At 42.3% G+C, this 23,822-nt stretch overlaps 1 protein-coding gene and 1 pseudogene across 1 annotated transcript; both read left to right on the forward strand.

The window, feature by feature from the left end:
- The window catches only part of LOC132073484 (BPI fold-containing family C protein-like), a 36,802-nt pseudogene extending 32,461 nt beyond the window's left edge, over positions 1-4,341 (forward strand).
- Positions 4,342-8,291: 3,950 nt separating this feature from the next.
- LOC132073485 (BPI fold-containing family C protein-like) lies at positions 8,292-22,493 on the forward strand. Its single transcript, XM_059472577.1, has 15 exons — positions 8,292-8,397; positions 8,777-8,888; positions 9,013-9,141; positions 9,911-10,066; positions 10,823-10,886; positions 11,749-11,809; positions 12,803-12,894; positions 14,748-14,921; positions 15,611-15,664; positions 16,993-17,163; positions 17,691-17,758; positions 19,034-19,076; positions 19,898-19,961; positions 20,733-20,809; positions 22,428-22,493. The coding sequence occupies exons 1-15, from the start codon at positions 8,292-8,294 to the stop codon at positions 22,491-22,493; spliced, it is 1,437 nt and encodes a 478-aa protein (XP_059328560.1).
- Positions 22,494-23,822: the final 1,329 nt, after the last annotated feature.

The following is a 23,822-nucleotide window of genomic DNA, read 5'->3' on the forward strand; positions in this document are numbered from 1 at the left end:
AAAAGCTTTTTGCTAAGATGTAGACGACGAGATGCTAAAGACGAAGGTACCGAGCTTCCTGGAGCTAAGAGCCTCTCCTGGGTACCTTTACACAGAAGCCGCGCTAAGGAGAGCACTGTGAGCGGCACAATCGTCTTTGCACGAAGAAGCCGCTTCTTCGCCTCCGGGAGCCGGAGAGGGCGGCAGCTTCGGAAAGGTGAAGAAGGAAGTTGTACAACACTGATATTGTGTGCACAGCTTGCCAGCTGACAGAAAACAGTGCCTTGCCACTCTCCTGCCTTTTCCAATCACATGAACATTCGATTGGAAGCTCTTTTGGACAACTTTCTTTCTCTTCTTGCAAAACACTTGGCACACCTCCCTGCAACTTCTCGAACACGATGGGAGATGTTTTCTGTGCTGGCACAGTTTCCCCTTGCCAGACCTAGTGGAACAGCTTTTTGCTAAAATGTAGACGAGAAGAGACGCTAAAGACGAAGGTGCGATGCTCTCCGGAGCTAAGCGCCGCTCCCGGGCGTCTTCCGGCAGAAGCCGCGCTGTTGGAATCTATAAGGTTAGAGGATTTTTAAGAAATGGTTAAAAGAAGTATATAGGCCTCAGACTGAAGTTTTGTTAGCATTGCAAATACAGCAGAAAAGTTTCCCATGCAAGCAGAAAAGTTTCCCAAGCAGTAGACGTGACAAAATAACAATAGGTCTCTGTGGAATTGGCTTTAGGATGGCAACAAGGTTATTTAATGTATATCTTTAGAAGGTTAGCATGAATAGAACTCTGTTCTTTGTCTCTTATGAACTAGTGTTTGTTTTAGCTACGATTACGTATGTTTTATAAGATTGGATAGAATGCTTGTCAATATGTGTTTTCTGTGTCTGATTGGCTGAATTCTAGTCTGAGATGATTTTATGTATTGCTGTATGAGCCCTGTTGGGAGAGACATTTTTTGGTGTGGATCAGTGAGCTGTCATGTCTCCATTTTGTATTTTGAGACTTATGTGCTGGAAATAAAAGCAAAAATCTCTTCACTGGTCTGGTTACAATGTTATCCATATTTGGATATTTTGCCGCGGCCTAGTGGGTTCCTTTTTTAAGACGTGGGTTCCTGACACAATTGGACTTATACCTGTCCCGTCCCCCACACCGCGCTGAGGAGAGCACTGTGAGCGGCAGCTTCGGAAAGGTGAAGAAGGAAGCTGAACAACACTGGGATTTTGTGCGCAGCTTGCCAGCTGATAGAAAACAGTACCTTACCACTCTCCTGACTTTTCCAATCACATGAACATTCCATTGGAAGGTGTTTTGGACAACTTTCTTTCTCTTCTTGCAAAACACTCGGCAGACCGCCGTGCAACTTCTAGAACACGATGGGAGATGTTTTCTGTGCTGGCACAGTTTCTCCTTGCCAGACATAGTGGAACAGCTTTTTGCTAAGATGTAGACGAGAAGAGACGCTATAGACGATGGTACTGAGCTCCTCAGAGGTAAAAGCCACTCCCGGGCGTCTTTCGGCAGAAGCCGCGCTAAGGAGAGCACTGTGAGCGGCACAATCGTCTTTGCACGAAGAAGCCGCTTCTTCGCCTCCGCGAGCCGGAGAGAGCGGCAGCTTCGGAAAGGTGAAGAAGGAAGCTGCACAACACTGAGATTTTGTGCGCAGCTTGCCAACTGATAAAAAACAGTACCTTACCACTCTCCTGAGTCTTCCAAACACATAAGCTTACGATTGGAAGTTGTTTTGGACAACTTTCTTTCTCTTCTTGCAAAACCCTTGGAACACCTCCCTGAAACTTCTAGAAAACGATGGGAGATGTTTTCAGTGCTGGCACAGTTTCTCCCTGCCAGACATAGTGGAAAAGCTTTTTGCTAAGATGTAGACGACAAGAGACGCTAAAGACGAATGTATGGAGCTCTCCAGAGCTAAGACTGGATGAAAGAAAATGACACTCATCTTCAAAAAAGGCAACTAGGAGGACTCGGAAAAGTACAAACCAGCCAGCCTTTTTTCTATCCCCAGGAAGTTGATGGAGCAGGTAATCCTGGAAAGCCTTGCCCGGCACATGAAGGAGGACAACATAATATAGTCAGCATGGGTTTGCCAGGGGAATTTCATGCTGAACAACTTTTGAAACTCCCCTGATGAATCAACTTGCCTGGTAGATGAAGGCAATATTGTCTGCCTGGGCTTCAGGGAGGTTTTTAACATTTCTCTACATGGCAGCACACATACATACCGGAAGCAATAGTGCAAAGGGGAGGGAACCAGTGCCTTTTCAATGATGCTCAGAGAAAAGACAAGAGGCAGTGGGCACACTTTTCTTAACATAAAGAAAAAAACCCTTCAATTTAATTCATTGCAAGAAACATGGACACCTTTTTGCCATGTATATTTTGCATTGTTCAGCTGCAACTTAAACCAAAATAAATATTTTTTTGCCTGAGATTTTCTCTGTCAAGCTCTGCTCTGATCGTTTTGCTTGTCACTTTGGTCCAAGCCCTCCATTTTCCTCATCAAGCTACAACCTCACAGGCATCAGGCACTAATCAGCAAATGTGCTTTTTCCGTCACAGCAGAAGTCACTGGTGGAGAATTTTCTGTTTTATGCTTTACAGAGAATAGTGATTCCAGTAATCAAAGGTAAGGACTGTAGCCAGTTCCTAAGCACATCTGGCTGGAAAGCAAGACTGAAACCATAAAAGGGAGTGCTCAGCTTTAAAGACTCTGTTATGGGAGGTTTTCTTTCCATTTGGTGACAGCTGGTCAGGTTTACTCTCTGCTGGACTTCGATCCTGGTCATTCAGCCCTATGGATCAGGGGCTGGCACAGAGTAAGTGTTTGCTCCCTTTCAAACATTGGGCTAGGGTTCCATTTTCACTGAATGCAGTGTGGCAGCAGAGCTGAGATTGGCTTGAGTCTTGTCCTGACAGAGTCAAGCCATGACCAGAGAATGGCCCAAACTGAGGAAGTGCAGAGCACCCTTGCATCTTTGGGCTTCAGGGTAACATCTCAACTTCATCACCTCCCTCTGTCATTGTGCTTCTCCTGCTGCCACAGGCAGGACAGAGTAGAAAACCAGCTCCATGGGATGCAGGGAGTAAGGGACAAGGAGCAAGGGGGTGATGGCAGAGAGAAGCAGGTGGGAGGGTACAGAAGGTGGCTCTGAGGTGAACAGAGGTGAGAAGACTGCTGAGAAGAAAGCTGACCTATCAATGAGAAGAAAAGAAAGAGAATGAAAAGCTGGGAATCAAAAGTAAGATGTTTAGAAAAACAAATAAGAAAAAAGCTGGGGTTTGATTCAGGAAAATAGGAATAGATGAGAACAAGAGAAACCCACAGGCTGAGAGAAGAAAATAAAGATGGACAGTAAGTCTGAATGGAAAACAGCAGAAACCAGATTTTGAGGGGGAGATACCAGATGAGGAACAAAGGCAGGCAGATCCCAGTGTCAGACAGCTGAGAGATTCTAAGAGGTTTATATGCAACTTTTTTGCATGGTTTTTTGCCTTTTTAGTACATATGAATAATAGCTCCCTTGAGAGACACGACAGCTAATTAAAGGGAAATTGCAAACAAATTGAGTTCCTTGAGAAAGATGCTTCTGAAGTGCATTTTATTATTACTTTCAAATGTATTTATATTTGTCCCTTTTGAAGATAAGCTAGGGAAAGGATTTCCTCTTCTTAATTTCACCCATACAAGCCTGACTGGATCTGTAATAAAAATTAATCAGGTGAGAAGCCAAATTTCCTCTAATAGAATATTGCTGCTGTTTCAGGCCTTTTATTGGGGCCATTTTCCAGCGGTGGGTAGATCTAAATGTTGTCAATAGTAAAGCTTTCACTATACATTGGATATAACATGCAATCTCTGAATAAAAATGAGCCCCCCACCCCTAGCAGTTGTAGGCTGTAAAGGGCCCACCAGCCTTTTGGGGTGCCATCATGGGGACGTGACAAGGTCAGCACTACCATCCCCAGCAGGGCTTAGGAGCACTGAGTGCCTGAGTCCTCATTTCTCTGACCATTCTCTAAGAAGGCTTATGGGCAGAGTGTCTCTGTGGTAAGTGTTGCTCAGTCTTTTGGAGAGTTGTATTAACCTACATCAGAGCCCATTCCTACCCTAAAGTTAGCTAGAGTTCAGGAGGCACAAAGCCACTCTTGCCTCCTGCCCTGCTGAGGGTGTTACCATGGGAACAAGTCCCAGAGTACTGTACCTGAATGTACCCACCTGAATTTAGGGTGGGTAAAACACATTTTATATGTTTTTTCTTTCACTAGAGTCATCTGGTTATTTACACTGATGTTCGCTATCAACTGGAGGCTGAGGAGGACCTTCACAGCCACTGCTGATGTCCTTTACTTTTAAAGAACAATTAGAGAAAAATGTACTCTTCTTTCTGTTGTCATATATGGAGTAGTTGCTATAGCATTAGAAGTGTGGCTCATCACTTTTTTTAATGTTTACTAAAAACTTCTTAAGCACTTTTCACAAAGCAAATCTGTTGTTTTTAAGTACAGTGAGTGTAGCTAATTATTATTATTGATGGTTTGGAAAACTTCCTGCAGCCTGATGAGAAGAAGCGACTGGTTCTTTTCACTAGAGTTGTAGACAATATATTTTCTTAATATTAAAAGCCAGTTCTTGCATAATTCAATTTATTCCCATTAGTGTTAGCAAAACTTTGTGTATGGAGTGAGACCTTATGCTTTGTAAGAATTTCACAATTTGTCCCTTTGTAACTGGACACTGAGAGTGGGAACAGATCTACAAATCTCAGTGAATTGCCATGTAATTATAGAATATCATCTAGTTCAGACACTGGCTCAAAACAGGACTAATTAGATGAAGCTATTGAGCATGGTGTCCAGTCAAGTCTTGAACCCCTCCAAGGATGATTTCATAATCTCTCAGAACAATCTGTTTCATTACTTAACTACCTTTAGAGTAATTTTTTTTTTGCAGTATCAAATCAGTATTTCCCATGTTCCAGTATGTTCTGTGGCCTTAAGTACTTTCACTACACATTTCCCAGAAGAGTCTGGCTCCATTTTCTCTGTAGTCTCTTTGCAAAATTCACATGCAACAAAATGGCCTTTCAAGCCCTCTCTTCTCTGGGGGGAACAACCTAATCTCTCAGAGTCTCCTTGTAGTTGATGTTCTCCAGCCCCCTCGGCCACACCTGCTGGTGCAGGCCAGAGGACAAGCCTTGCTAGTAAAAGTGGCCTTTTCTATGTCTTTTGTCACTAGTCTCCCATCCTACTGAGCAACAAGCCAACATTCATCTTCTGCTGTCAATGTTCTTCAAGAAATCTTTCCTGTTGTCCTTCAGCTCCAAGTGAACTATGGATTTCCTAATTTCATTCCTATGTGTGCAAACAAAATGTTTGTGCTCTTTCCAAGTAGCTGGTCTCAGTTTCCATCTTCTGCATGCTTCCTTTTTGTGTTTAGGTTCACTCAGTAGCTCCATGTTCTCCATGTTGGCTTTCTGCCGCAGTTGCTGAACTGTCTGAACATTCTAATAGCAGTTCTTATGCTCTGAGGCAGCTGCCCTTGAAGATTAGCCAGCTCTTCTGGGCCTCTGCTCTCCAGGGCAACTTCCCACAGATCCTGCCAAGCAGGTCTCATCTGAAGTCTGTGGTTGTAATTCTGTTCTTTGTCTTGTTGCTTCTCCCAGGATCCGAAACCTGACAGTTTCATGCTCCCTATAGCCAAGGCTGTCCTTGGCCTCTGTATCTTACAGAAGTTGTTCTTTGATTGTGATAGCTGCAGCTCTTTGAGGGTATCAACCTTCAAACAATTCTATACCTCTAATATTTGTAAAATGGAAGGTGTATTTTTTTATTTTATCAGTGTCAACAGAGACATTAAACTGGGAGACATTAAAAGCATTTGGAAAGGAAAACTACAAAAGTCACACTACAGAAAGTTCAGTTCAGGATAGAAAAGATGCTTGTGTAGTTTGAGCTGAATCAGTTTATTTATCCAGCTGTCTGACAGAATGCTAAAAAAGGCATCCTGAAACCAAATAGCAGTAAGTCGTGGCAGGTCTTCTAATTCTTTGTGTTCTTTGGTAGATGAAGAGTGACTAGAAAAAGAATGAAAGAAGAAATCCAAAGAAATGGAGATTTTCAATTAGATTGGTGTCCCTCACTGATATGAGAAAATGCATAGAGGTTTATGTAACTGAGGGTGTGAGTTACATTCATCATCAGTAGCCAGAGATACGAATAATGAAATTATTATGCAGGCGACTCCCTGCGGTGGATGTTAAATCTGTGTGAAGTATGAGCATTTGTTGACTGACTGACAAGTGTCTCTACCTTTTCTATTCATGGGTTGCACAATGAAGTGACTCTGTCCAGCAAAGTGCCCCATGCCTGGGGGCATTTGCTTGGTACTTGCAAGCTAATTGATTAAATCACCTCCTTGACAAGCCAAGGAGTACTGGTTAGCTGAAGTACTGGTTAACTGGATAAGAAAACAGAAGAAATGGAAAATCTTGACTGCAAGGACTTGATACTATATATTTGTACCAGATATATACACTGCAGTGTCTGTGTGCATTTATATATATGTATGTGTTGTAATATAAATACTATATTGTTTATGGTTTCCTGTATCATGAGCAATTTCAGACAGATGGGACTTGTTTTCCATCTGTTTTTCATAGCAATGGCACATTAATTTACTTATTTTACAGTACAAGCATGGCTATGAATATCTGTCCTGTGGAAATACTGGAATTCCTACTGGAGTTTCCTCCTCATTTGAAAAACCAGTGCTGAAACCACCTTCCACAAAGGCAGCATGCCACCCCAATCTCTACATTCTGGCACCTGAGCACCCCCAGCCAACAGTTTACATTGTCCTGTGCTTATCCCTAAATGAAATTTATTAGATTTTACCTGAAGGTCCAAAATAGCTTGGGATGTGGTTATCAGAGCCACTCCCTAGGTGATACCACTGAAGGTGATAGCAATTCACCTCTTCAAGCCCACAGCTCTTTCCTTTAAATGATGGGCTCATGGCTGCAGAAGGTTTTCCCTGCAACATCCTCAGCCTTGTGGTCTGCTACAGCAAAGGTCTTGTCTTCACCCTTCAAAGGAGAGGTATGGAAACAAATACAAGGTGATTCCTCTTTGTCAAGGAGGGGCTTTGTTGGGAAGTGACTCATGTAGCTAAATCTGGTTAAATTTTGAGATTTTAAAGTTTGAGAACTATGCATAGGCCAAAATCACGTATCCTTCCAGTCTTTTGGTTTTGTTCTACATATGAAGTGTGTTTCTTTCATCTCTCAATATCTGTCAGTTAAAATTTAAAAAGAAAATGCTAGTTATACTAAAAGGCAAAGGTGTTCTGCAGGATTGGTTGAAACTGTTAAAAAATTAAGTCAATATTCTCTCATAATTTTGGAGATTGTTTATATTGTGATCATGACTGAAAATATTCTAGTGGTTTGAGGTATATTGTTACCTCTGGCAATGAAGCAGCTACTGAAAGATGCAGCAATTTCAAAACAATTTTTCAGATATTAGGGAAGAGGCAATTGTCTCCTTATAGATGGTTTAATTCCAGTTCTTCCATAGCCCTGTGGTAACTAAAAAAATTTTATCTGTAAAAGTAATGCTAGAAAAGACACTCTCGTCTACTTTCAGCTGTTTATAATTCAGTGCAGTAGCTGGAAATGAAGAAAACCATAATAACGTGACCTGTTTGCCAGGTCAGTCCCAGATGACAAATAACTACATAGAAGGCTGTTCCCAGCTCTGGGGGAAAAAAACCCACATTCTCTGATTTTGTCCAGTTTTGTCTAAAAATTCTCTATCAGGATGGCTTCTCTCACTCTCCCAGGGAAACCTTGCTGAAAGCAAGACCTTCTGAATTTCACACTACATGCAGTCTGTGATTTATACAGATAACTCTATCTTGGTTTAAATCTCATCACAGAAGCCCCTGGGATGGGCATTGGCTTCTCTCATTCACCAGCCCTGTGGTGAATCCTGTAGAGCCACCAATTTACAGCGTAGAAGTTCAATGTTTGTCCAGATGGATGTATGCCAAGCACTTTCCCCAGTCTCTATGGCAGTGAACAGGCTGACTTTTCTCCTCTACCCCACAGAGCTTACTTTTTGCAAGTCTGTGGTCTTTGCTGCCAGGGTTGCAGGGCTTTCCACTTTCTTCATTCTGGAGGGAAAGCTGGTGTCTGGGGTAGGGAGGAAGGGAGTGCAACCACCACACAGCATGAATTTCTGCTATTATTATAAATATTTATTAACAGGTCCTGTAAAGAATGAGGAAGATGCTGAAGATTTGCTGTTCTCTCCTTCTCTTAAGTTTGCTCAGTGGGCTACTGAGTGCCAATCCTGGAGTCAAAGTGAGGATCACCCAGAAGGGGCTGGAGTATGGTATGTGTGATGCTCTCATCAAGAGCTGCTAGTAGCATTGCCTTCAATACTGATATGACAAAGGAAAGAGGGCAGTGGGAGTAAATGACCCCGTGGCAGGCTATAAAGGAAAGTTTAAGAGCACAACAGAGCAAAGTCAGTAATCTGCTTGACAGCATTGTACATCATATCAAGGTTCACCTGACCTCAGAGATTGAGCCAGTTAGTTCAGCTCTTGCCATGGCTGGGAGTGAGACCTGAAACAGCACTGCCATGTCTCAAGTGAGATACCACCTTCTTGCTGATTCTGTGTCCATCACATTTCCTAAGCCAGAAACACATAACTCCAAACTCCCAGGCACCGTCAAAGGCAACTGAACTGATCATGGTTTTCCTGTAGCCAGGGAGGTTGGGCTGGAAATCCTGAAGCAGAATATGGAGAAGGAGCATTTCCCCGATTTGACTGGCCATGAGAAATTTGGGCTTGGTAATGTCAAATACAACATCTCAAGGTAAGTATTCTCTCTGGGGGCAAATTGTGTTTGACTGAAATTTGAATCTTGTTTTGTGTTCATTTTGACTTATTAAATCCATTTTTAAAAATTTTTTCTCTCCCTTTTCTCTTTCATGGTCTAGGATACATGTTACTGCTGTAGAATTACCCAGTGCTTCCATCTCCCTCCTACCAGGGTCTGGGATAAAACTGGTGATTGGAAATGCTTCTCTAACCATTGATATGAACTGGAACATAAGGACCTGGATGTTGTATGTACAGCTTTGCATGTTCTATTTTTCTTGATGGATAATACAAAATGCAAATTTTAGTTTATTCTTGTGACCCCTTCATTGTAAAGGTGCTCTTTATCAGCTGGCAGGAGTAACCCAGGAGCACAGACTGGTGCTTCTGACAGGTCTGCTGGTGGGAGACAGCCCCTGCACCCTCAGACATCAGCACTGATAAAGAGCCCATGGCTGAGAAGCACTGCTGCAAATAGCACAGGACTGCTGCTCTAGCTGAATGCTGTCATTGTCCAGACTGCCAGCTAATGACACATTTAGAAAAACTGTAGTGTGGTGGATCATAGTCTAGTATAATAAACCCTCATAGTGCAGTCTCACTATTGGAAACCCTCTGTTATGCCACCAAGAGATACAGTTCAAAAGCTGGTGGAAAATGGATGAGCAAATGTAAATATCCTTAGAGCAATCTCCACACCTTCCTAGTCCCAGGCTGTTTCAGAGCAAAGAAATCCCTCTTCCTCACATTACCTGTATTGCTAAACTGACTGAATTACAGGAGTCTCTGACCTGCCCTTCTGCCAGGGACAGCAGGGCTGCATGCAGGGGAAGGGCCCTGGGAGCTGAGGCGGTGGCACAGCAGGAGTCACAGTGCCCTCACTGGCAGGCACCCGGCACAGGCAGGCAAAGCACAGTAGTGGCAGTGACCAGCACCAGCCATGGGTCCACATAACCAGGCAATTCCATAGAGAAGAGGTGGATTTTTTTCAGTTTTTATTTTTTTCACTTGATGCAGCAAAGACAGTGGAAGAGGCACAGTGCACATTTCAAAAGTGTTTGTTACTGCAATCCTTTCAACACCCCTGGATAATGCAGGCCCTACATCAATAGCCCTCACCAGCTGCCAGACAACTCCTGGTGATGTAGATATCAAGCTGAATGGGAAAACTGGGTAAGTGGAAGAGATCTGTATAAACATTCTCACATAATAACTGTCAGTGAATGGCACAGCGACAGCTTTACAAACTAGGGCACACAGAACTGCTTTTAGGCATCATAAGGCACCACAGGTGAGAACTGGGGCCCCAATACAGCATTAAAATGGCCAGCATTGATATTTGGCCTTGTATTTACACACAGCAGAAGATAAAGACGGAATCAAACAATCCCTTGTGCTTCTTCAGCACTTTCAAACTTCTGCTCTAATCTTCAACTCTAGGTAGAAGTTATGAGGTTGTACTATGCTTCACTCCTCCTACTCACAGTGCTATCAAAATTGAACAGAAGCAGACTCTGTATGAATCCTCTGGATACAGCCCCATGAAACAGCATCTCATTATTTTCTTGTATTTCTCTCACTGTCTGAATACCACTCTTGTCACCTGTTTGGGGGGGTTGTTTTTGTTTGTTTATTTTTACTTGCTTTGGAAGTTCCTAGTGCAGAGACCATTTTGTACATATAAGATGGTGGTCTTCTGAAGAAATCCATTTTTAATAAATATTAATTAACCCAGGCTGACATGCATAGTGCTGAAATGATCATCTTCTAAATGGTGGCTCTCTGACAGTTTTTACATTTCAAAAAGGTCCCATGTGTAATAGAATATCACACTAAGAGGCCATTAAATTCATGTTCTGCAGAGATACCTGATTTCCTCTTAGTAACCATAGTACTTGACCCATTAATTGCCTTCTTCCTTCCCTCTAGCTTCCTGTATAACTTCTTTATCAAGTATCTGAAGAAACCCATTCACAGGAGCTTGGTCACTAATGTAAGATTTTCACATTGTGTAGGGGAGGGGTGTAAGGAGGATAGCAGTCACAAGTCAGTGCTGTGAACTTGGCAAAGGAAGAATTAGAAAAATAATCCTGTAATAGTCCTATTCTGGTCTGATCAGCATAGTCATCATTTTGCCAGCCAGAAATGATTCCAGATAAAGTGACAGGTTCATAGCCAAGATACTGACACAGCTATGTTCAACCACAGTAGCAATAGGGATGGATAATGTAGTTATTTTTTCCATTACAATGCAGAATAAGTCCCTGCCTATGTACCTACAGGCATCCTGGGTCTTGGGTTATTTTTATGCTTGGCAGACAAAACATATTGCCCAGTATGGGCAATACATAGAGAAATTATAGTATATCAACTGATAGTATGACATTTCAACTTCATTGTAGCAAAGGGGTGAGTAGCTCTGGTGACAGCCTGCCCAGGGCCACTGAGAGGAAACAGAGCTTGAGATGGCTGTCATTCTGTCCAGAGATTTACACTTGGACTCACTGATCTTACATGTCTTTTCCAAGCTAAATGATTCCACAATTCTGAGATCTCTCGTGTGGCACCAGTATGAGAGCTGTCCTCGCACTATTTAAGGCTGTGGTTTTGTCACCCCCACCAGGCTGCCTCTGGAAACGTCCCTCTTTTTTGTAGCTCTGACATACAACACACTCGCATTGCACCAAGCAGAAACCTTGGGGATCCAGTTAGGTAAAGAGAAGCCAGATGAGGTGTTTTGATAAACAAATACTGCAATGTGTGTCATGCAGCAGAAAGATCTGCTAGCACACATGTAAGAGGTGCTTATGCATCCATGGTAATCAGGCAATAACTTGAGTGTGCTTTTATTGTAGTCATGTCCCAATATCAGAGCTGGGATCCAGTTGATAGATGGAGACCTCCGATCACCGAATGGTGAGTCATCAGTGATACCTTTTCCTTCTGTTTTCTCTCTTCTGATCAGTGAAATTCTGCCCCTTCCTTAACAGCGGCTGCTTAGCAATGCCTCCAGGAGTGGTATCAGTCCCTCTGTTCCATCTGCTCCCTTGCATACAGAACCACAGTTAATTAAAGGCTGGGCTACTTGAGCAAGAAATATGTGTTTCTAAGAGCCAAGGACTTGGTAGCAATTCTCAACTTGCAGGTGTGGCAGTGTGCACTTCTGTTGTGAGAAATGCCACTTAGAGGCCACACAGTACTGCTAAGACAGTTTTCCTTTACCATGCTCCAAGTCCTCCTGCACACACAGCACTTTATAAGCTGAAGTCTGTTCTCCTAGTCTGACTGGAAATTAAGTTTTACTTACCTATTCATCAGACTTGCCAGAGACAAAATGAAAAAGCTCCTTTGCAAAAGCCTTCTCACTTGAACTACTTTGAGTTACATTTGCAGGCATTTAAGACACCCGAAGTGTTGCTCAGATACCATGTGCAAAACAGGTATCTAAGCAGATCAGGCACTCTCCTGGGAAAGTACTTGCAAGTTACAGCTACTTGGGATGCTCTTAAAACTGCTCGACAAGAAATCCCAACACCTCCTTATGCCCTGAGGCACTGATATGGCCATCTCCTTTTTGGGGTTAGACCAAACTTACTTTCCACAATGAGAAAACAATAGACAAACTGGAGAAGGCACTTTACATAAAGTCTCAGTAGAAACACCAAATCTTAGGTCAGAATGCATATCAGGAGGTCCCTGGTTGTGTTTTTCCATACTCTCTGGAACAATTTGTGTCATTCTCTTTCAGAAAAGACTTAGTTTTAAGTATACATAGTTTGACTTAGTTTTAAGTATACATAGTTTGACTTAGTTTCAAGTATACATAAAATTATGTAATTGTAATTATGCATACATACAATTATTTCTATGTTTTTGTAATATTCTGTTTCTTATATACTACTCTTACAGCTGTAAGGCAGATTGATGATTTGGCTGAAGTAGACTACTCCTTAAGTGGCTTGCCAGCAGTATTCCAAACATTCATTGACCTGGACTTAAAGGTAGTTGCCTGTAGTGCTGTTTGCCTACATTGCTGTGGGTTCCATTATTCTATGAGACACTTTCTAAGGTGGCCATGGTTGTTGTTCTGAACACAAAGGCTCACCATCTGAGAAGACAGACATTTCAAAGCATTATTGAATTTGTTACAGTAATAATTTGTAACAATCCTGTTGTGCAATGAATTCTTTAAAAGCCACATTCTTTTATTTAAACTGCTGTTGAGCTGGTTGTAAAAAATAGAGTGCAGTTAAAGACTAAGCAAGACAGAAGAAAAGAGAAAGGGAAAGGAAAGAAAAAAAGTTATTAAACCTCATCTTTCTCTCACTGCTGATTATAGCTGGGACTTCATTGTTCAGTCAGTCAGGATAATATTTCTATACATGGGACTAACTTGGTATGTCTGCTGTTGGATGAGAGAGAAGAAAGAGCAAGACTATCAGAGCAAGAATTAAGCCCCTAGCTTCTTGAATGGGAAGGCAGAAGACCCTTTCAAAAGCATGGGAGCCCAAGGAATGCTGCTGAGTCTGTAGACTTGAAAGTTTATTTCAAATTAGGGAAAAAATCTCCTTATGTACTGAAAAAATTTGACTAATTCCTGATTCTAAAATGACTTCATTGTCATTCTGTATAAGGTGATTTGATTGAGGGTAGTTGTCATTGTTATAGTATCTGCGATCCTTAATTAAGTTTAAGCTGCCTTGTGCTTGGTTCTTTACAAAGGCCAAATGAAAAGGCAGTCTTGTCACAAAGATCCTACAAATTAAGTATTAAAAAAAGGACAACAGGGAAATAAGAGAGGGGGAAACAAAAAGGAACAAAAAGCTAGTATCTGCTTGTGTGGTAGACACTGGTCTCAGCACACCAGCTGTGCAGCTGCTGTCAAACTCTGAGTATTGCAGCAGCTGGATTTTAAGCAGGGAATTGTGTCAAACTAAAGATGTAAAATCATGGCTGTTCCAAGAGCTACTCTTCCACATAAGTGGGGAAATATACAAAGACTGGTAATTCCAGCAAGTGAGGATTGAACGGAGAGGTCACCTACTGTGATTCAGTACCTTGTAAGCATTTTGATAGTCCTTAAAAGACAATAGGAACTTTAGAGCTAGATGAGAAAATAAAGACAGACAAAATACATTTGAGATTAAACAGAAACAGAACTAATAAAATGGACATAAAAAACTTTAAACTTTAAATGTCTTCATCACTTCCAATCAGTTTTACTGATTTACTTTTTTGTTTCATCTGTATGCATTTGGAAGTATTAGATCTGCAAGGTTTGGCCAATATGATGGCTAATGCAGAAGACAACATAGGCATTTTAGGTTTGTCTGACACAACTTTGCTCTCTCATAAGCCTTTTGTCTGCACAAGTTATCAACTTGATTCTGGGCACAATACAGTGCTGATTTTGACCAAGAAAGACCCCTGGTTTTACAGAACAATTCTGTAATTGAGACCATTAGATAGCTCTTAAGCAGCAGTTCTCAGATTTAAATTCCTAGAGATGAGAAAAGGAGAAAGGAGGACCACTAGTCATGTTCTTAATGCAACATTTAGACCCTTAATATAGACGGTGGTCTGAGGTGACAGACTGTCCTTGGTGACCAGTATCACAAAAGACAGATCTTGGGCATGAGGATGAGGATCTGTGAAGACGTCCAAATGCTGGAACTTGCCTTCACCACCTGCTTGAAAGCACCAAGCCTTCAGGGTGTACTACAAAGCCTGCATACTCATTTATATACCAAATGAATAGCCAGGGCAAAGTCAAGGAAAGTACCATTCATGGTCTGCAGTCATGGTGAAGTTATATTTTGACTCTGTTTTCTTTACCTCTGACAATACCTTTTAGGGCATAGTCTTCCCAGCTGGAAACCACACTGACTCTCCCTACATGGCAGCTTCCTTCACAATCCCAGACCAAAGGGACTCCATGCTGTACCTTGCCTTCTCTGAGTATTTCTTTCAGAGCTCCTCATTTGCTTACTACACCGCAGGGGCCTTCAACATGACCATTGCAGAGGAGGTGAGCAGGACACAGAGGAATGGGCTCAGAGTGGCTCAGTTAGGGCTTTGACCTGCCAGATGTCAGTATGTGGCCGCATAAAGCTCTCAGTTGGTCTGTAGAGTCCTGGGACAGAAGATTATAAATACTAGGGTACTGTTATTCTCTTTTACTTACACTCGATATAGATGCCTCAGGCCACAGCCAGGCATGCCAAGTTCCACAGAGCCAAGAACCAAATACTGCCAAAAAATAAGGGGTTTGTAGACCTGAGGCACAGACTTCTCTAACAGGGACAAGAGATCAGCTCTGGAGAATTTTGCAGCCTCATTGGATGCTTTCTAAGGGATCTTCTTAGAATGAAAATACGACAGGGGCCTTGTAAGCAAAGCATATGTCAAAGCACAGCATCTGTGGCTTGAAGGCTGCCTGACTTGGCTAGCCTGACTGCAGGAGGTTCAGTATGTCCCAAAACCCATAGACTGCAGCCCAAACTATAATGATGTTAAGAATTTGCTTTCTGAGGGATTATTTTGGCATGTATTATTGGGAAGCTGCTTTAAATATACCGAGTCTCTTAGGAATATTTCTGACAGGAACAAAATCAAAGATTAATTGAAATGACTGTAATAATGCATTTAGAGAAAAGCTGACCATGAAGGTCAAATCTGGTAACTTATTTGTTTTCTCTCTTTTATTTTCTCCTTCAGACTTGCAGCTATTTTAATATAAACACAGAGATATTTAGCAGTATCATCCCTGAGGTGAGTATCATTACTTTCACAAAGTCTCAGAGAAGCCACCCAGTGTGGGTGTCAAGACACCTCACTACTGGTGTATCCCAAAGGCTTCTGGGGCCAGCAGGGCTCCTGCACAGGAGAATCAGGCACACATGTGCCTTGTAACAGCAGAGCAGATGGGCCTTGTCACTTCCCACCCCACGAGTTGAATGACTTGCACTGTTACCAAACATAATCTTGGCCCATAACCTTGCACATCAATCTTTTCTCTGGGCACCATGCCCAAGCCACAGCTGTTCCTACCTAAAACCAGCTCCATGCAAGAAAAAGCTTCCAGTCATGAGTCCCGCTTTGAGAGGCATCCAAGAGCGGTCTCAGCTCAGGAAAATCACCTTTCTCCTCCCCAAACCTGCTTAATTCTCTTTACTTTGCTGCTGACCTGTGACTGATGAGCAGAAAACCTGGGAAGGGACCATGTGCAGGAAAATGAGCTAACAGATGGACAGGAAACATTACATCCTATGGAACAGACAAGGCAGATGCACAGGATTTCCATTTATTTTAGGTGAAGGAGATGAGTATAACAGGACAGAGAATATGAGCATGCATGGTTTCCACCAGCCTTCTGAGACAGGATGAGAAACCAAAATAAGGAGAAGAACCCCTAGGCTATAAATGCAGAGGATGGGTGAAATCAAACTAATAGTTCAAAGTACTTCACATTCTTGTTTGCTTCCCAGATGTTATTAAGTTCCTGCCTCAGAAATATAAGAATTCTCCAAGGGTAGGCATGTATGATGTTCTCCATAAAATGCCATGAGCATTGATGCAAATACTCCATCCCCTCTGTTTCAAATATTGAACTTTGTGAGTCTATTCACTTTTTAGGCAATGAACAGAGTGAGGCTCCTCTGAGGACAGTCCTGAGGAGGAACCCATCTCCTGAGATGCGTGAATTTCTAAGTGAATGACTCCTGAGCTCTTTTATTGTGTGACTAAATACCACATTCAGGGTCCATTTATCTCCTCTGTCCACAAGGTAGTATTCAATTTCTCTTGAAATAATATGGAAAAATTTGTATTCCTCAAGTGGAAGGAACTTTTCACTGCATTTCTGAGTGGCCAATACTGTTAATTTAGTACCACAGAAAACCTTTATTTCCTGCTTACCTGAAAGAATCTTATGTTAACAGCTGTCCTTAACCTCATCATAAGGAAATACTTAAAAAATATTGCTTCAAAAGTGAGAAAATGCAGTATTCTGATCCATTCTATGAGAAAAAATGTTGTGGGTTTTTTTTTTTTTTTTTTTTTTTTTTTTTTTTTTTTTTTTTTGTCTTTGAATCTTACAGGTAGCTAAATATTCAATTACACCCTACCCAGTGATGTTGAAGCTAATGTCTACTGAAATCCCCACCATCAGCTTACAGCAGGATTCCTTCACGGCAGAGATTCAGGGCTCTGTGGAGGTGTTGGCCATTCTGCCAGACTCAACCACCCAGTCTCTGTTCACACTGAACATAGTAAGTACAACAAACAAGGTGACATTTAACTCAGGGTTAAATATGTTTGTTCCTTCCTTCTTTTAAAACTCTGTACAAGAAACAAAGAAAATGCCAAATTTCTAGTACTTAAACATGCACATTCCCCTTAGTCACAGGTATAGGCATGACCTCAACTAACCTACAGCACATTTCTGTGGCAAAGAACATTTTCCTACAGATGGACAAAATTCCCAACATGTAGTGGCTCTGATTAAGCAAGGTTTTGTTGTCTGCAATGACAGTTCTGCAAGTGTGAGTCATGCCTCTTGGCATCTTGTTCATGGCTTTGATTAATGACATCTCATTACCCCCATTTCAGCTCTTGTCAATGCCATTCAAATGAACAGACATTTGCTGTGTGCAGCCTTGCAATGAGAAAGCTGCATTTACCTAAAACAGCTTCCATGCATCACTGAAAAGATGGTATTTATGTGTTTGTGACTAATTCACAGAAAGGGTCCTGGGGTTTTTTATGTCTGGTAATCCATGGTTTCTTTATTCTGCAGGCAGCCAACACCAGCATTTCCCTGAATATATTTGATCAGAAATTGATGGGCTTGCTGTGTTTGAACAGGTAATCCAATCTGGGATGAAAAAGATTTCCTTTGGAAAACAATGTTAGCAATCCCAACATTAGTTTGATCAGATAATTGTAAATAAGTTTTGCTGGTAAATTCACCTGCATTAGATTCTCTTAATCTGGCAGCACTTGTACAGTTTAGAGGAGGCAGGAAGCTTCTCTCTGACAAGTGCAATGGCCCCAAGGGGCTTCCCACCAGTGGACTACTGCAGGGAAGTATCTCACTAGACTTCCCTTCTTTTTACATTTACTCTCCCCTCTGAGCTAGATAAACTAAGCATGTAGGGCAGTTTTGATGACCATAAATCATCTGAGTTTCCCTCATCACTTTCTGGCTGGCAAGATGTCATGGCTTTCTAGACAACCTGTACCACTAAAGAATGTCAGAGCAGTCCAGGGCACAGTAAAGAACCTGGGCCCCTGCAGGTCCCCTATGCAGATATTCTTATTGCAGACATTCACCAACTGAAGTCCTGCAACTTGGAAGGTTCAGAAAGCTGGAAACCAGAGGCTAGGCCATTTACACATCTAACATGTCACACTTCATGGAGAAGATGCTCTGTATACCAACACCTCACAACTGGGAATTGGGACTCCAATTTCATAAAAGTCCCTAAGAAAGACACGGGGTTAAGAACATGCAGAGTTCATCAGGGCAGAGGGATGTTAGGAATTTAAGGAGGATAGTGCTGTTAGCATTTTCTGCAGTAATTTTTAAGAGGAAAATCAAGAGTGTGCTGGAAGCTGGCCTTGAGAACTCAGGTACTGGTGCTGAGGAAACTCAGAAATCTTTTGTTGGATACAAGAGTAACTTAGGGAATAAGTATTTCATTTTGGATACAGAGGCAGTAGCAAGAAAGCCATCAGTAGCAGCAACACCACACAATAAACAGATCCTTCCTTCCTGGTAAGACTCACATGAAAGCATTACGCAGATGTACCAAAATCTTTGGAAAATACCTGACACCCTACAAGTCCTTGGTAAAATCAATTGTCAGTAGGATTTCCAGAACAGTACAGAGGGAGAAGCACACTCAAACTGCTGGCTGCAGCCCTTCTAGCACACTCTTGCATGGATGCTCAGCAATGCCCCAAGAAAACCACATCTTTCTGTATCTAGCAATATGCAATGGGTGAAAGTGCTTTAAAAAAAAATCTCTGTACAGATGCTTCCTAAGACCTGGAGCTCTACAGCATGACTGCACATGATTAGAATAACTGTGTTTATCCTTTCTTAGTGACTTATCTTGTTTAACTTCTTTCTCTCAGGATCCAGTTCTCCCTAGCCCACTCCAATGTTGGCTCTTTTGAGGTAAGCGGGTAGTTGAAGCATATAGGAAATGCAAACTAAGAATATCAGTGATATCAAGGCTAAAGAGTAAGCAGCTAAATTTTATCAGTATTTCTAAATCATTTGGCTTCATTCCCAAGTGGCTCTCTTCCTGTCTTCTGGCAGCCACCTCTCTATTCTTGCCCCAAAAAGTTAAAAGTGAACTCTTTGGGGCAAGCTAGTGCTGTGCAAATGAGACATTCTGTAGTTGCCCCGGCTGCAGTAGAAGAGATCTCTCGAATCATCAGGGTGAGACAGAGCAGAGCTGAGCTGCAGCAGCAGAGCAGAGCGCCATCCAATGGTCACAGGGATGGCTGAGGCACAGGCACTCCGTGGATGCTCATCAAGGTGCTCAGAATTCTGGCAAGGAGAGGGAGTCAAGATCTTTCCCTCAGGTGCCTGAAACAGTGCAGTTGTAGCCTTGCAGGGGAAAACCCTGCCCCCACAGAGTCATTTCATTCTCAGTATAATCAATGAGTTCCGAGTAGCGGAGGAGAAAGGATTAAAACTGTTCTAGTCCTGCTTTGCTATTGGTGATAAATTATCTCACAAATAAAGCAAATAGACTGTTTTAAATTAAAATGTTGGCCAAGCATAATGAAATACATTTGCATTTTGCATCTCACTTCCTTTGCATCATTCCAAAACCTTAAGATCTGAGGTTCACTTGAGCTTATGACTCTTGAGGCCAAAAGAGAACTGGAAGTTGATTAAAAGCCTACTAACTCTACTCAGGATTAGGGCACAACAGCTCTTCCACTATCAGGAAATGATGGCTAACTCACTCTTCTTGTCTGTGGCAGGTCTTACTTCTGGAGAACATCCTATCTTACATTTTCCAGACTGAAGTAATTCCATCAGCTAATGGTAAAGCTGTATTTCAGCATCAGCTAAAAAGCTTCCATCAGAATGGGTTATTCTAGGAACTTCTACTGACTTTCTGATTAAGTTGTCAGCTCCCATTAACTTGGAGTAGAAAATGACCATTTGCCAGTAAGCAGTGGAAGGCAAAGATTGTAGGGGTGTCAGTGCTCGCTCTCACTGTTCTGTAAAAAGGGCAAAAATTACTAGGAAATCAAAAATTCATCTGCCTTCATCTCAGGCTAGGTGGTCCTGATGCATCAGGGAGAAAAGCAAAATCTCTCTCATCTGCACACCTGCCTGAGGCCACTATATGTGAAATGTATTCCTTTTTATTAGACCAGAACAGAGCTTTTGCCTCTCATAAATCTTATTTAAGGCCCTGGAGGGAGATACAGCTTTGTGTCAGCCCTCTATACTGGGATGAACATCACCTTCTTTAGCTAATGGATACAAATGGGAGCAGGTCCTAATGATGGTAGAGCTGTATTAATAATCCCTCAGGGATCACTAGGGACAAAGCACTTAGTATGTAATGTGTTGACCATGAAATCCTTGGTTTGGCTGCAACACTCTGCCAAGAGAGAAGCACTCGTAATTCTTTTTTTCCCATTGCTAAATGAGCATCTTAGCAGCCTCCCAGGCTTGCTTGTGAAGACTAAGAGGCTAATTGTTATAAATGACCTACAAGTCTCTGGATGAACAGTGTTGTTGAAGGGCAAGAGTTTATTATCTTTCTAATGCATACCTAAATCATCATTTGTCTCTTTTTTTAAGCTAAACTGTCAAAAGGATTCCCTCTTCCCAGTCTGGCCAATGTTACCTTGACAAGACCTCACATTACAATTGTACAGGTGAGATTTTGATACTTATGAAAGATTTTCCTTTATAAAAGGTTATCTCTCTTTTTACTTTTTTTTTCCCCTAGGCATTTATTTACTTTTTCAGTGCCAGAAATTTGCTGTGTTGGAGCTACTTAACTAATAAAAATGGGTTTAAAATGAGGTCCTTAAATGGTAAAATTCTATTAGAAACAAATGTATCTTTCTTTGAGAGGAAAAGTTAGAACTGATTATAAAACTACGAAGTGATCAAATGTACAACTTCTTCAGCCTTCTAAGTTGGAATTGAGTGTAAAAACAGGCTTGACATATTGTTCAAGTTTGGCCAACCACATCAAATTAGAGTTATTGCTATCTCACAGTTTTGTTGAATACTTGGAATATGAGAGGGAGGAGAATTCAATCTTGTGCATCTAGGATGCCCGGATTTTGTTAATAATTGGTGATAATGACTGAGGCTAGTAGCCAAAAGTAGCTAGTGAGCTCTCAGAAAATATTTTTTGCCTTCTGGTTATCCTTCTCCAAAACTAGCCCTTAGTTTGAGCATACAGAATGTTGCTTGGTAACCAGTCAGTACAAGGGCATTGCTGACAAATTAATGCCCAGAAAATGAGTAAGCCTTCTGCATTTCTCCACTTGCTTAACAACTTCTCAAAGTTATTTTCAGTTTTTTTGAAGTTTTTCTTTGCAGAGACTTCTAAATCTTTGTTAGAGGTTAAGCACAAAACACAGCTCAGGAAAGGAAATGCAAAGGTTGATTTTAATTGTTCTTTGCCTCCCACATACCTGGTTCCCTACAAAAAATAATTGCTCAGACACTGATTTCAGTGGCACTCACTGCCAACAGTCCTATAGACTAATTGTGAATGAAGGATTTTAGTGATTCTGCGGTGCCCATTCCCCCCTCATGTTCTCTCACCAATCTCCTCATCAGTAACAAGGGAATAAGAGACAACACAGAATTGCTATGCCCTACCAAAGTGAATGAGATTCCCATTTAAAGGCTAGAGTTTAGGCTCTAGTTCTAGAGTTTCCAGTCCCAGTCTGATGGCTATGGTCAACAGGAAGAAAAACAGTTCTTACTTTTCATAGACAGGCTGGATGGTGCTTTGAGCTACCTGATCTAGTGGAAGGTGTCCCTGCCCATGGCAGGGGGGTTGGAACTGGATGGTCTTTAAGGTCATTTCCAGGCCCACCCATTCTGTGATTCTGTGACTGTGATGAGCTGCTCTCTGCAGGCTTATTGCTCTGTATGTGCTGACACTGGGGGAAGCTTTAAGGACAAGTTTAGATTAAATGGCTAATTCTTAAGTGGCACAAATTAGGTAATCCCTTGTGATCCTTGCCGAATTGCCTCAAGGCTCAGATGAACCTTCCTGAGCAGGCTGTATGATCTTTAGATTCCCTTCTGTTGCTAACATGGTGCAAAGGGATAGCACCCAGGGAAAGATAGAGTCCTTTTGCAAAGTTCAAAGGACAGAGTTGAATAAAACTTGTTACTTCCAAGGTTCAGCTCTTCTCAGTAGATTTTTGGACCTTAAACACCAAGATCAATTTGAAATTAAGAAACCCCAAAATAACGTGTTCATTTTAATTCACAGTATGTCCATGACTGTTTTCCTCCCTGCAGGGATATGTGTTGATTTCAACTGATGCCCACTACAAACACTACAGGAGAAGAAAGACCACATGTTAAGCATGAACTTCAAATCAGGTCAAAAATGTGACTCTGAAGACTAAACACTGTCCAGTTCTGGTGAAATGTTTAACTTGAGCTCTGACAACCCCCATCCTGGCTGGGGGCAAGAGGGGGTGCTGGGAATCAAAAAAAGCTCATGGAATGGTTAGTTGGTGTAATGGTGGTAACAAGCAGACCCAAGGGAAAACATGTAATGCATGCTTGACATTTATTTATTCTGTAGTTTAACTGATGCAAAAATGTTTTTAAGATTAATGACTCTTTTGAAATACACTTTTGTCCGTACACTTCCAGAAGGATGATGCAATCTCTTAAAATTAGGGAAAGTACACTGTCAAAATGCTGCTAGGGCAGATACACCTGCTAATATGTTTCTACTCTAACAACCTTAAGCACTTCCCTTCTGCACACCATGCATGAAGTAGGGAGTGAGCCCTCTCCAGAACTGTGGAACTGTCAGACTGAGAACTGTCCCAGTTACAATGGGAAGTAAAATCTTTGCAGTGTGTTAACATAAATCTTAATATGCAGAACAGGACCTGAGCCAGTGGCAGTACTACTCTCCATCTTTCCGGGTGACTCTTCAAATCCGTGTGCCTGTCATGTGCCCTCTTAAGTGCTGTTTAGCCAGGTTAGATACATTTAACTCCTTCAATGTTTCTGAGTAAGTCCTCTAAAACTAATTCTCTGACATCTTTCTCTGAATTGAAGATTAGATACTTTTCTTACTTCATTTGTGTATGGTATCTTACCCTCTTTCTTTCTCCTCCTTTTCCCAGTACTTTATTGGTGTGCAAATGTGAACAGAGTTCTGCCGAGGGCCATGCCGGCCCTGCAATGCGTAGGGGCTTGTGCCAAGCCTGGACGGGAAGCCGGCTCTGGCCTCCCTACGCTGAGAAGCAATCAGCGATGGGGCGCAGGCAGCTTTCGCTGTCCGGAGCTGAGCGAGCTCATACCACCTGCTGCAGGGAGGTACCTACACACCCCAAAGGTACTCTGCCCGGGGCTCAGCACGCACAGGCACTCAAAAAAAATACTTGGGGTTTCTCCACACAAACTAGCCGCACACAAACTTTCCACACAAGTGGTGTGAGGGAGGAGGCAGCCAGGTACAGCCCAGCCCCCTGCGCTGCCTCTCACACCCGGGCCCCGGGTACCCGGTGCCTGCCGCGGGCTGCCCCAGCATCGAGGGAGACGGGCCCAGCATGGGCTTCGCTGGGGGCGGCACGGGCGAGGGGCAAACGGACGGACGGACGGAGGAGGCAGGGCTGAGGGAGGAGGTTTGAGCCTCGGCGGCTCCTGTCCGCTGCTGCAGCGGGCCCGCGT

Source organism: Ammospiza nelsoni, chromosome 5, assembly GCF_027579445.1.
Source record: "Ammospiza nelsoni isolate bAmmNel1 chromosome 5, bAmmNel1.pri, whole genome shotgun sequence".
In the NCBI taxonomy this organism is placed as follows: Eukaryota; Metazoa; Chordata; class Aves; order Passeriformes; family Passerellidae; genus Ammospiza; species Ammospiza nelsoni.

Bases quoted from the DNA above. Each gene is read 5' to 3' on its own strand.
- LOC132073485 (XM_059472577.1), top strand. From the start codon at position 8,292: ATGCTGAAGATTTGCTGTTCTCTCCTTCTCTTAAGTTTGCTCAGTGGG. The intron at 11,810-12,802 runs GTGAGTCATCAG...CTACTCTTACAG, and splicing joins AGACCTCCGATCACCGAATG to CTGTAAGGCAGATTGATGAT. The intron at 17,164-17,690 runs GTAAGTACAACA...TTTATTCTGCAG, and splicing joins CTCTGTTCACACTGAACATA to GCAGCCAACACCAGCATTTC.